The sequence below is a fragment of the Gasterosteus aculeatus genome, chromosome 21 (genome assembly GCF_964276395.1).
Source record: "Gasterosteus aculeatus chromosome 21, fGasAcu3.hap1.1, whole genome shotgun sequence".
Taxonomy (NCBI): Eukaryota; Metazoa; Chordata; class Actinopteri; order Perciformes; family Gasterosteidae; genus Gasterosteus; species Gasterosteus aculeatus.
In genome coordinates this window covers 6981453-6994281 of record NC_135708.1, presented here as the reverse complement: position 1 = coordinate 6994281, position 12829 = coordinate 6981453, and the positions used below count along the sequence as shown (strand labels likewise).

The 12829-nt window shown below is 46.6% G+C and overlaps 1 protein-coding gene across 4 annotated transcripts in view; it reads left to right on the top strand.

Moving 5' to 3' along the window:
* Positions 1-12829, top strand: part of LOC120812111 (uncharacterized) — a 70801-nt gene that overhangs the window by 37841 nt on the left and 20131 nt on the right. For 2 of the 4 annotated variants that reach the window (XM_078097033.1, XM_040167950.2), the window contains exon 1: positions 8867-12182. The exons of the other annotated variants lie outside the window; for them this stretch is intronic. In XM_078097033.1, coding sequence (XP_077953159.1) covers positions 10436-12182 — 1747 coding nt within the window. In that variant the 5' untranslated portion in view covers positions 8867-10435. Of the gene's footprint in view, positions 1-8866; positions 12183-12829 lie in introns of those variants that run through there. 4 annotated transcript variants of the gene reach the window in all.

The following is a 12829-nucleotide window of genomic DNA, read 5'->3' as shown; positions in this document are numbered from 1 at the left end:
GGAAGAGGTGTTGTTGGTGTCATGTTAACACTCCTTCTGTTGTCACGCATCCACAGCTCACATCCGGGTGTGTCTCCTAAGTAGACATAACTTCTAAAATCTATCAAATGCTAATGTTTTTTTTATCGTTTTTACTTCCATGTTCTGTGACGACTGCTGACTTGGCTGTTTCTCCATCTTAGGTGAGTCTTATTTGAATTCCTTGTGTGTGTGTTCCTGTCTTTTTTTATTTCAGTATTTGAAAGCACAGGGGACAACTGAAGAGTGTCATCTAGATGGCGTTACAAGGGCATCCTTACCTTTTTGTAGATAATGTTTTCCTCTTCATCAACCCATAAAAAGGCTTCTTGGCCCAATGGTATCAGTTGATGGAAGTTGTACTTCCACTGTTTGGCCACTATGTAAAAAGACCTTGTAAGCCCAGCCCCCCACCCCCCGGGCCAGGTAGTAACCGGAAGGAGGTACACCTTTGAATGCTACAAAAGAAGGTTGTGACACAACCTCCCCATTTTGCCACTTAAGTTATGTTTTAGACCACATGATAAGGATGACGTTCCATGCACTTCCGTTAAGATGAGACCCAGGGACAAATTAAACGGGAGGAAATATCCCATCTGGCATGGGAATGCCTTTAGGATCTACAGCATAGGCCCCCAACCGGATGGATCGACTGGGGGCTGCGGTACTAAATGGCCGGTGGTCTCACCTCTGATCTACAGGACCAGCATATAGGTTTTTTTAAGTTTGCATTTCACATGGATGACAATGTATTGCATTGCATCTTTGTGGGCGTAAAGTAAAAATCCTTTATCAGATGTGACATACTGTACTTGATGTTTTCTGTTTGGATTTTGGGTATGTGTGGATGTGTGTGTGTGTGTGTGTGTGTGTGTGTGTGTGTGTGTGTGTGTGTGTGTGTGTGTGTGTGTGTGTGTGTGTGTGTGTGTGTGTGTGTGCATGTATGTGTGTGTGCGCTTGTGGGGAGTGCAGCTGGCTCTGTGTAATGAGACCTTTTGTCAGTGTCCAGGGGGGCCTCTCTTGTCATCAAAGGTGGTATTTAAGCCTTGTACAAAAGATAAGGAGCCATGTGGAGCACAATAAAGAGCAAGACATAGGAGGGTCCCAGACATGGGGGTACAGTATAGCGAGGAAGAGCGGGCTGGACATAATAAATCGGAGTTGGAAGCAAAGAGAGCCTTTCAGATACTTCTGATAAAACATGTCTACGTGCCACGGGGGGAGGCAAAGAATGAAGGGTGAAGAGAGGACGATTACTGGCGCTGGATGAAGGGATTCTTAGAGTTGAAAAGAACAGATGAGGATTATTTATAAACCCTTCTTGTAATGGCAGACAAATATACAGGAGAAAGAGGGAGAAGGCTGGATAGCGAAGGGGAACGAGGCAAACGTGCGGGAGGGGTTCAAGCACTAGGAAAAGATTGAGGGAGGTCTAGAGAAGCACTGGGCCTCTACAGAGAACCCAAGGGTTCCCTTGTCCACATTTGGCTATGTGTCTCCCTCTAATGTCCTCTATGGAGGCTGGACGCTTCGGAGCTCCTGACTCGCCCGATGTGTTACTACAGAAAGAGCCAGCAGGGTACTGACTGAGTTCAGCACATTCAATTTTTTTTAGTCATTATTTGAGTAAATTATGAGATCTAGACATTAGTTTCCCAGTTTGTGTCTATTGTACCCCTGTGGCTGCGTGCGACAATAACCTACACGCTTTGAAGCCTGCGTGCATCACCCACACACTGCAAAGTGCATTTCAATAATGCACGGAACATGGACTATACCCTCTAGTCCAGTGGTTCTGTCGGCTTAAATGACAGGAAATAGACTCCAAGCTGTGCTATTTGACATTCCTCTGCCTCCACAACATCATAGGTCTGTCTGTCTGTTTGCGTCTCTCGCCAGGCAACCTGATGTTTTAGGAACACCAAGTCTCAAAACAAGCTTTGGTCCATAACTCTAATGCTCATTATGACTATTAAAATTTTGATGTGGTTTTTGGTAAAACTGGACTGGCTGAAGGAGGGACAGCGCTAGCTGGACAAATGTTTGAGGAGACCAAAACAGAGCTAAAATGAATGTATGAATGACACAAACAGGACTAGGATTTTTTTCTTCTGCTCATTATGTAAATAGCCAAACATACAGTACACATGCGAGTCATCGTCAACTATTTGAGGACCAACCTCAAAAGGCAAGCGTGCGTAAATATAGTGTACCAGCGGGATATTTTTACCACATAGTGCTTTTCCCTGTTGTTTGGGCTTATTTCAGTGGGGAGCAGGCTGTTAGATGGTAGCCCGCAAGGGACATTTGTACCGTTTGGTCCCATCTCTCAACCGGGGTGAGCAAATGTCCTGGGACGGCTTTGGGGGCAGGTGTTGGGTTTTCGCCTCGTTGGCGCCATTGGAAAGGACAACAGCAAACTGTGGGACAAGAACGTGAGTCACTCTGTCTTCAGAAGGTGCACCGCGCTTCAGCAACAGATTGAACTTATGGAGAGATGGCTGCCGGCAGACTGCGTGGGCTCACCCTAATATTTTCTATATTTTGATATTAACCTTTTAAAAAGGCCCTTGTATTTCTCAAGATTCAGTTGAATTGTGTCTCTTCTGAATGGAGAAACTGACGTGAATGTGGAGCACATTCATGCTGCTTTTGAGAGATTTGTTGTAGCCTATGTACTGTATGTAGGCTATTTTTATATTTTTGGTACCAACCTTTTCACTATTGTTTGCCCGCAAAAAATATTAGTGACGTTCGATCAACAAAATTGACAAAATCCCAACATGTAGCTTTCATATGCTCCACACTGATCTCTACTAAAACGGGCCAATGTAGGATATCTAAACATCCCGAAAAGAAACAAACCTCAAAACCCAACCATGCCTCAATTGTACCAATAAACATCTGAATTAAACCACAAGCCAGAGACGATTTTCTTCCTAAGGCCAAAGGTCAGTGAACATTTTTCAAATGGCAAAATGTCCTCTGTGATGAGAGGCTTCTTTGGTAGACGTTTACTCAAAAAGTCAATACCACACATCTATGTCGACTATGCACATACATTTCATCTCCTTGTGCTCCTCAGAAAGTTTCTGTCCTCAAAAAGAAGCTGACCTAGTTTCAAAGTGAGCGTTGGGACTTGGTGTTCTGAGCTTCGCACGTGGAGCAAGTAACAGCAGGAAACAAACTTCATGACGTCGGAGCATTGGACAGATGTCTTTGTCTCTGGGGACAACAACCGACATTTCTGCTGTAGCGAGCAGATTTTCGAACCAACATTTCCACTTTCGAGCGGCGTTCATTGTTTCACAAGTAGCCACTCAGTTGTCTAGTTGACGAAATGTTAAACTGATGACCAGCCAATAGGCTCCTCCTCTTTGCTCGCCAACCAACTGTTTACCCGCATGCAACCAAAGCCAGCTCAAACGTGATTGGTCAATAGTACTCTGACTACAAGCAGAAACCACGATGGTTCTGATACCAAAATATATTGTTTCTAAACATAATAAGGGCATACTCGAAAAGCCTCAGACGGATAATCGGAGGAGGCAGCACTGGGCACCGCTCGTCCTTCATGCCTCAGCAGCTACAAGACGGGTCCATGTAGCACCTTACTCTGATACACACATACACCCCATGTTGTAAGTCTTTAGGTGATAATAAAGCAAATATATGAATAAAACAAAAAAATAATAAGTGCGAGGGACACCGAGCGGGCAAAACATCAGGCTTGGTGCGATGCAGTAGGGTCCGAGAAAATGTCTCCAGCCGAAAAGCACGCTGCGGCAGCTGGGGAGGTTTGACCCGGGGGCTTGAACCGCCGGCAGGGCGACGCGCTTCGTGGCTGCCGGAAGAGACGGAGCGGCTCAATGACGCTAACAAGCGGCCGGCCAAAGAGGCGAACCAGCAGTCCGGAGGAACCGACCGTAGTTCAGGTTGAAAGACTGGGCGGATGGTTGTTGTTTTGGGTGAGAATTTAGCTTAGTTGTGTTGCCTCTTTTCGTTACCCTAAACCAGCAGGCAGCTGAAGGGAGGACAGCAATACCGGCTCCCAGCTTTACGTTGGGGCAATGGAGTATCAGGGGCTAAGGGATGTTCAGTGGCAATAGCCTTTTGCCTTCCGCTGTTTTCAATACGAGTGACGGCTTTGCTTGTAGTTTTACTTCTTCTTTACTTCGAGGCAGGTTCATTTGTATTGCACGTTTCAATAGAAGAGCAATTCAAAGTGCTCTGGGTAAAATCATCAAAACATAAGTTCTAAAGAAAAGGAAATTGAGGAAGTTGGCTAATCCTGGACATGGAATTAAAACTCCTGGCCTGCAGGTTAGCAATAGCTCCGCCCCCCTCAGACACAGCACAGGGCTGAAGGACAATGAAGGGTGATGGTGCGATTGGACTGCGTATCGATGATCAGCAGACCTACTGCATTTTAACCAATTTAAATCGAGACCTAAGTTAATATCGCCCTGTGCATTTAAAGGTGGTCCTGGTTGAGGGGCACAGCCGCCTGCTGAGCACAAAGGGGTTTGATATCGTTGATTTCCAACCAGTTGCATCTCATATCAACCATCTTTGTTGTCCTCACGTTACGTTTACGTTTGAAGCTTTGATTGTGGTTTTCCAACAACTCTCTGAATTTCGTTCATCTCATGAAGGTACCTAAGTCATGGGGTAAATATACTTGAGTGTTGTCATGGTTACGTAGATGTCCTGTCAGCTGTTGGGTTGTTTGTAGACTGCCCTGTTAACGCAGGTGGGGGTCTCACAGAGGCAAGTGGGGGACCGCTGTGAAAATGTAGTTTGTGAAATGCTTAAAAAATATGGGTTGATGCACAATATTTGGTTGGAGAAAAACAATGTGGTGACTTTTTGACATGGTTACACGCTTGGAGCTCCCTGAGCTGAGGAGCAGGCCACGGCTCGCTGTGAGGAAGGAGAGGAAGCGACTGAGGGGAAGAAGCTGAACTTTGCTGCGGATGTCACATTTCCCATTGACCCCGTCGCTCCATGTTCTGCAGATTATGTCCGGCCCACGCAGCACGGTTCCTCGTCTTGTTATCTTTGAGGTCTGGGTGCAGAGCCCAGCGCTCTATGCCGCTGTCCTCCGAGATAATGAGGAGGAGGAGGAGAGCATAGGCTTACATCTGATGATGATGTCGGAAAAATGGGTAAACACAGACAAAGTTGTTGTTTTCTTTGTGTGTCTGCCACAAGGGAAGGCAATGGGTGAAGTGCAGGTCCTGCATCAAAATGATCAAAACATAAGTTCTGAAGACACAGGGTCGTGGGGGGAGGCCAACTTCGGGCGATAGACAGGGTTCACCCTGGACTGGTCACCAGCCAATCGCAGGGCTACACAGAGACATATAACCATTCACACTCACATCCACACACTTACGGGCAATTTAGAGTTATCAATCAACCTGATCCCCAGAGCATGTCTTTGGACTGTGGGAGGAAGCCGGAGTCCATGCAGACGGAGTCGAACGCAGGACCTTCTTGCTGTGAGGCGACAGTGCCACCACACCACCGTGCCGCCCGAGGGGCAGTATGTCATTAGTTATTAAAAAATGAAATGGAGACGCCCTCTCCTCTCTCAAGTATTCCCTATTCATGCCGATTTGAAATGGTGACAATAAATAACACATTTATAACGCCTCCCGGGTGGAGCGGCTGGTGGGCATCTTCTTGTCATCTTCTGAAACAATAAGCTTTTCTCTTAAACATGAAATGAAATACTTCTCTGTCAGACATATTCTTTTGGCCAAAAGGTCATGTTGTTTTTCCTCATAAAGAAGCAAACTGTATATAATATTGATGACTGATGGGAAATGTGGTCTGGCGCTCCACAGATGCTGGCCATGGTGGTGCTGTGCATTCAGCCAGTATGGACCTGCACATAAGTCTAGTTATTGTTAAATAGGGCCCATGGTGGGAAGCCTACCTAAAATAAGCTTCAACCCGACCAGTTACAAGAGCAGAATGCTAATGACACACTGATGCATCAGTTTGTATAAACCAGCTAATATTAATATATCAGTGTTTTTTTAAACTGGGTACTTTAAGGCCCAAATTCAAATTTTATTTGTCTGCACTTTAATTTGAGGTCGGATCTGTGGGATTTCTTGGTTGCAAATTAAAAATGTCTTTCCAAGCTGTATTGTATATAATATAATCTGGCACCCTCCGGCCATGTTCTCATGCCAATTCTTCTTTACCAATCGCTTCAGAAAGTGTACACGCCACATATATTTCTCTGCTCTTCAGGCTCCGCTCTTATGTGTCATGTCGAATGAAGCTTAATGGATGTCTACGTTCTTCCGTCATTCACCAGTGGTTATTCCGGAACTGATGACTGTAATTAACACAAAGACTAATGCTGACTGGAACCAACTCTTCGACCTGAGGCGGATTAGATTATGTAGCCTATTAATGACCCTCCCCCTCCTTTCTCTCTTACACACACTCCACAACCCATTCTTTCCATCAGTCCCTGATTCCTTAGACGATACCCCCACCCCCTCCCTCATCACACCCCCAACACCCCCTCCAACCATTTTCCCCCCAACCTCCCACATGGCTGGAGCCCGGTACACTGATGAGGAGCCAGTTGCCATAGCAACAGGAGGCAGTTGCTTTGGCGACTGATGGGGAGAGGGGCTACGGAGGGAACAATGGATGTTGGGTGAGGATGGAGGTGTTGTAGATGCATTTGAGCTATAAATAGACGCTACTAAAGAATCCATTCCTTTAAGACCCCCCTGCTGAGCTCAGCATACCTGTTCCCACCACTCTTCTCTCCATCTTTGCTCTTTCAGAGGTACAAAAAAGAGGTCAGTATTTAGGGCACGGCAAAGGAATTTCTTACTATGTTTTAGCTGACTTGCTGTCTGGCAGTACCACAGCCCATGAGTGACCTGGGAAAGTACTGTGCGACCTCATTACAGTGGGGCTGGATCATGTAAAGTATAAATAACATCAGATGGAAAGACAGGAGAGATAATGCACTCTGTACAAACAAAAGACAGACATCAATATCGTGTCAGCTGGTATGTCGACATCTTTGCCACGAGGCCTTTGAGACGTGACGGCAACATGGCAGGACTTGAAGTGCAATGTTCTATTGTTCAATGTTGGTATGTAGGCATTTTATCAACCACAGCGTCTGTTCTCTCTATGCCTTCTTGCTACCCTCCCAATTGACAAAGATCAGTATTATGCCGATACACACACGTTTTCAGGCAGCAAAACGGTTGTCGCTTGATCTGTTTGAGTTAGTTCTTCTCCTGTAATGAAACACCAAGCTGCAACAATATATTGTGCATCCGTAGTGGCCTGGTTAGTAGGCACAGTCCTTCTGTCTCCTTGCGGGATAATACTGTGTAGAGTGCTGGTGCCTCTATGTTCGTGTGTCGTTGCAGTCAAACTGGGTGAGCCTGTGTGTTTGTCCCCATGGGAATCTGGTGTCCCGCTTTCACTTCAAAGGCCAAGCAGACAAAGGCAACAGTACCCCCGCCTCGAGTGTGACTGCCCACCTACCAGCAAGTCCCCCTAACTACCTGTCGGTCCGTCGCCTGCCAGGTGGGACGGTTAAAGCTGGAGCCGATGTGACTGGATGTTGACTGGTGGAGCCATGCTATCCAGCCGTGGTAGCAGGCGGCCTTTTTAACGCCATTGCCTGTTTGAGAGAGACTGATGGGTGGACTGAAGGGGGGAAAGAGGGCATCGCTTGGCTCCTGTTAAATCTTCCATTTACGAGCCGTCACGGCTACGGATGTTTAGTGCCACGTTTGTACACATGTGAATCTCAAACATACTTTTTATTTCAAGGTTTTGTTTCACAACCTCAAAAAATAAAAGAGAAAAGACATTTGCCTAAAATCCACGTAAAGGGAACGGGTGCAACCTTGAAAGCTGCTTGATAGTTAGTGACACGCCCCCTGCTGTGCTTCTCCCCACACTTCCTTGAAGTCGGTGTTCGCGGCAGGTCAGCAAAATACCAAACCTGCGTGCAGCGCGATGAGAAATGCCACATCCCCGGGGCAAAGTCCCGCCGTTCACTGTGCTGCGCCATGACAACAACAACAGTAGTGGAAAACTGGAAAGCAAAATCAGACCGTGTTTGAAAAGCAAGACACACACAATGAATATATGTTGAGCAGGGGAAATGTAGGGTAGAGGCCATGACTTGACGCCATGACGTGTTAGAGCTATTTGTGAAGAAAATTGCTTTTTTTGAGACAGGTAAAAATGTAGATTAAAGGAAGAAGATTCATTGGTGATTGGTTTATCCATTTTGATTCATGAACAGGGAATTGTTCATAACCAAATTACGTATTTAGTTTTTTTGTGTGTGAAAAAAAACAACTGGTCAATACACCGTACCAGTTTCTCATTCAATTGGAAAGAGTGTCCAAACTCAGATACTGCCATGAATTCAAGCTTAAGGCGTTCTGACCCTTACTGCTGCGTTTTTGAGTATATAAATGCTTTGCCATGTTACAGGGCTCTCGCATGAATTTTTCATATTTTTATGCTCACAGCATTAGCTGTGTCCGAGGGGCACGACAACACTACTCATCTAGTTTCAGAGACTAGTCGCTGTCCAGTTGCTGCCACTTTACCTACCTTTCCCTTTTCCAATGTCAGTTTAGCGCTCCTCTGTAATCCTTTTTTTCCCATTGATTCGTAGTGTTTTATGAAACAATTCTTCCTCCTCGTGTGAATTAACTTTAAGTACAGCATTAGAACTCTGAATGAGCAACGCCGTTTTACCATAGATGGCCCCCCTTTATCCTAACTTTACTCTATTCTTTGCTTCTGCGTTAGTATTTTAATCGGTGACTGAAATGATCAAATAATTTATTTTTTATAATACAAATAAGGTACTTTTGGGTCCATTCCTCAGCACCTCCAAATATTTTGGTTAGGGTTCAATAACAGTAACTGAAGTAGTAAATAGATATAGTCTCATGTGGTTACACTGATGTAATCTACCAAGACAAGAGTTCAGCATGGAGGAAGTGTTGAAGAATAGACAGCAGAATAGACAGCAAATTCAAACTGGAGCAGATCAGAGAGCAAGGGGTCGCCTCACTAAGGAAATGGACATAATATCTCTGATATGGAGCTGTTTATCTACAAAATGGTAATGGATTGTATGAATCAGACGCTTTAAAGCTGTAGATTCCTGACCTTTTATGGTCGTATATCGCTGTAACTTCAATGGACGTCACATTGTTATTATTATTACATGCATTGTAATAGTTTTTACATTTTGCCTGGGGAGCAATTAAGGGTTAGGTGTCTTGCTCAGGGACACTTCGACAGGTTGAACCCCCTTGCGGTTCCACGTGCACCCTCTCCGTCACCGTCGCCCCATTGTTGATTAACAAGAACAGGAATGGAGCTGGAAGAGTTTTTCTTCAACCTGAGGGAAGCCGCAGTGTGTGTGTGTGTGTGTGTGTGTGTGTGTGTGTGTGTGTGTGTGTGTGTGTGTGTGTGTGTGTGTGTGTGTGTGTGTGTGTGTGTGTGTGTGTGTGTGTGTGTGTGTGTGTGTGTGGCTGGCTGTACTGCCGCATTTTGCAGCCTGTCGGTTTCTTACATGCTACGTGGCAAAATTTTATGCAATGTGTATGTTAATGTGTGAGTTTCTTTGTATTTTAGATGGCCTCCAAGTTTAATTGTCCAAGTGTATGCATATGAGTGTGATATAATTGGGGGTAGTAATGGAGTGTGATTCTTCTCATGTGATCCAATGGAGTCTGACAGACCAACAAGGTTTCTTTACCAGGGGCTTTACTCGTCAAGCGTCTCCCATAAGTCCTATTTTCCATCTCCCCCTCTTCTCCGTACTTAAACAAGTGATAGAGTTGGCCACTCGGCCACTCTGCTAAGACTAGCCTACAAAAACAATCACATGTTCCCATTTGGTTGGTACTATTTATTTAGTCTTCTAAGCTCCGGCTATTACTTTCACCGATCTGATTCATCCTCTCTCTCTTTATTGCTTTCTTATACAAGAGATACATGTTGGAAGTCAGAAATCATTTGTGTTGCTCCAGACAGCATGGATGTGATGTGTGTAACGGTATTATTTGGAAAAGTCTTGAATTCAAATCCACACTTCCCACTAAGCGCCTGCTTCAGCCCTCACTCAATCCTCCCCAAGGGGGGGGAGACTGAGCTGCTAGTGTGTGAGTTGTTAGTGGGTGTTTGTGTGTTTATGTGTGTCTTTGTGTATGTTTTTACCTTGTGCCTTTTTACCATAAGACCGAATGAGAGAAAGAAAGACATTGAGAGGAGAAAAACGTGATGTGAAAGCGAAAACATGAGGGGAGGGGGCTTTACTCACTCCACCACATTGGGTGGGAACTGAGAGCAGGCAGCAGCCAATTGGCAACTGGAACTGGGTCACATGCGCACTGTAATAATCAGTGAGAACCAGAGAGAGAGAAAGAGGGAGGGGACGAGGGAGAAATCTGCACATCCAGTTTCCCCTCTGAGGGAGTCTGAGTTAAGAGCAGAGGCACGGCACACACAGAGCGCACCTGAGTGGCTGAACCAAGAGGAACAGCAGCGCAAGGAAACAAAGGAAACACGGAGAGAAGGGAAGAGAAGTGTTGAAGATTACCTTTGGACAGCTCAGACTGAGACAAAGACCGTCTGTGAAACAAAGAAAAGGGGAGGGGGCACTAGATTAGAAAGGAGAGACAGCATGTCTTCTCTCTCCAATCAACAGCCTGGCTCGAATTTCTCAGAGTACAGTGAGCTGTGTAACGTGCCGTCCCTGACGCCCACCGTGCCTCAGAGCTGGGATTGGCAGCCCCCAACGGGCATGGACATGGGCACCCCAAGGGGAGTGGTGGTAAGTGGTGGGTCTCTGGCATCGACCGGACTCACAGATGAGGACAAGCTATGCTTCTTCGAGCAGACAAGCAGGAGCAGTGTGGATGCAGAGCTGAAGGTGCCAGGCAGGGTTGGGGGCATCTCCGGAAGCACCTCGCTGGGTAACGCATCACTGGGCAGTGCGGGGGAAAGCCCAGACAGCCCTCAATCCTCCTCTCCCTCCCCTTCCCCAGCTTCTCCGGGCAGACTACACTCTGCCCTGGGATGTGGGGTTACAAGCAGGGTGTATCTGCCACCAGTTCCTGGATCTTCGGCCAGGCATATGGAGCTGTCATCCCCCACAAGTGCTATGCCTCCAATGGGTGCTTCACTGATGGAGGCGTCCCCTCTAGCTGGGAACTCACCCTCAGAGCCATGGAACCACTCAAATTTTGCTGAATCAAGCCCAAAGGTTGCCATGCCTCAGGTGGCCCCTAACTACTGCGTCATTGGAGTTGTCAATGACAACCATTTGGGGAGGAACAACGAAGCTATGGCTGGAGCCGGAGCAGCCCTTGGTGCCCGGCAATTATCCGAGGACTCTTCAGGGGACAACAGCGAGGAAGAAGAGATAGAAGAGGAGGACGTAGAGTTGGAGCCCTGTTTTATGGGGCGAGCTGAGCAACAGAGGAAGGCTATGCGTCGCGCAATGTCCGAGTGTTCCCACCTTTTGGTTCCAACCAGTCTAGAGCTGCCTGATAAATACCCAGATGGAGATGGGGTGGGACTGGACCAGCTGGTGTCCCCCATGGGGGGTCTGCGTCGCTCACCACACTCAATGACGCGCTCCCTTACCGTCGCGGAAGATCAGTCCCCGACTCCGCCGCCCACTCTCTCAGCGGCGGGCGCCACACAGATCGACCTGCGGCAAGCCCCACCTGAACCCCGACTCTTCCTCTCTCCGTTCTCACTGCAGAAAGACTGCAACCCCGGCTTCCCTCTTTCACCACTAGAAGCCCCAGGTGATGGCTTTAAGGTTGAGAAGGAGCCAGGTGGCATTGTGCTTCCAGTGCCCCTCAGCTCCAAGGGTTTCAGCAGCACGGACTCCAGCAGTCTCCTGCAAGTAGACTCTGACACTGAAAGGGAGTTTTGTTGCAAATCCAACACGGCTAAAGATGCCAAGTTTGGTGTCAATGAAGCAGATTCTGAACTCAACACTGGTGAAGTTGAGGACTTGGGAGCAGGCGATATATCAACTTGGGACATTGGTGGTGACCTTGCCGGCTATTCCAGCCTCGGCGTGAACTCCAGCAGTAACCCTTTCATCGCAGGGGATGGTAGGTGGAGGTCATGTTTGCAGCCCCCCATCCCTTTTTTACTGTCTAAAGTCTAACTGGCAAACATGTTGATATTGAAAAACTGAGTTAGTAGGTTAAGCTTCCGATCACATCTGCTTAAAGCATCCAAGTTGTTTTTTATAAGACTGCTGTGAAAAGTTTTGCAAATACAAACACAACAGAATATGTAATTGAGATTTCTTATTTTTTATTACGGTTTTGTAATTTGTTTGTGACACCCAGACCACAGGGTTTGGTGCTAAAGTGAGTGTATTGACGAAGTTTAGTCTTCTGTTTGCTGGCTTTGTGAGCTACATACACAAACAGGTCCCCAGGATCATTATTCTGATAGCATTTCAATGCTAACCCTGTCACGGACAACTGTATGGTGAAGAGATTATTCTCAAGACCTAGTGTGCTGTCCAGTTAGCGTAGACGCGTGTGGAATGTGGTTCACAATGAAGGCAGTGGTTGTTCAGTCTTTGCTTGAACGCTTAATTTATTGACAGTCGGTTTCATCTCAGATTCGGTCTTCTGGTCTATGCTTGCAAGCGGCTTGGGGCGAGGAATAGCTGTTGAAGCGGACTGAGGGACTGGGTGTCACACAGCGAGAGAGACGCAGAGTGAAAGTGAAAGAATGAAAAGCT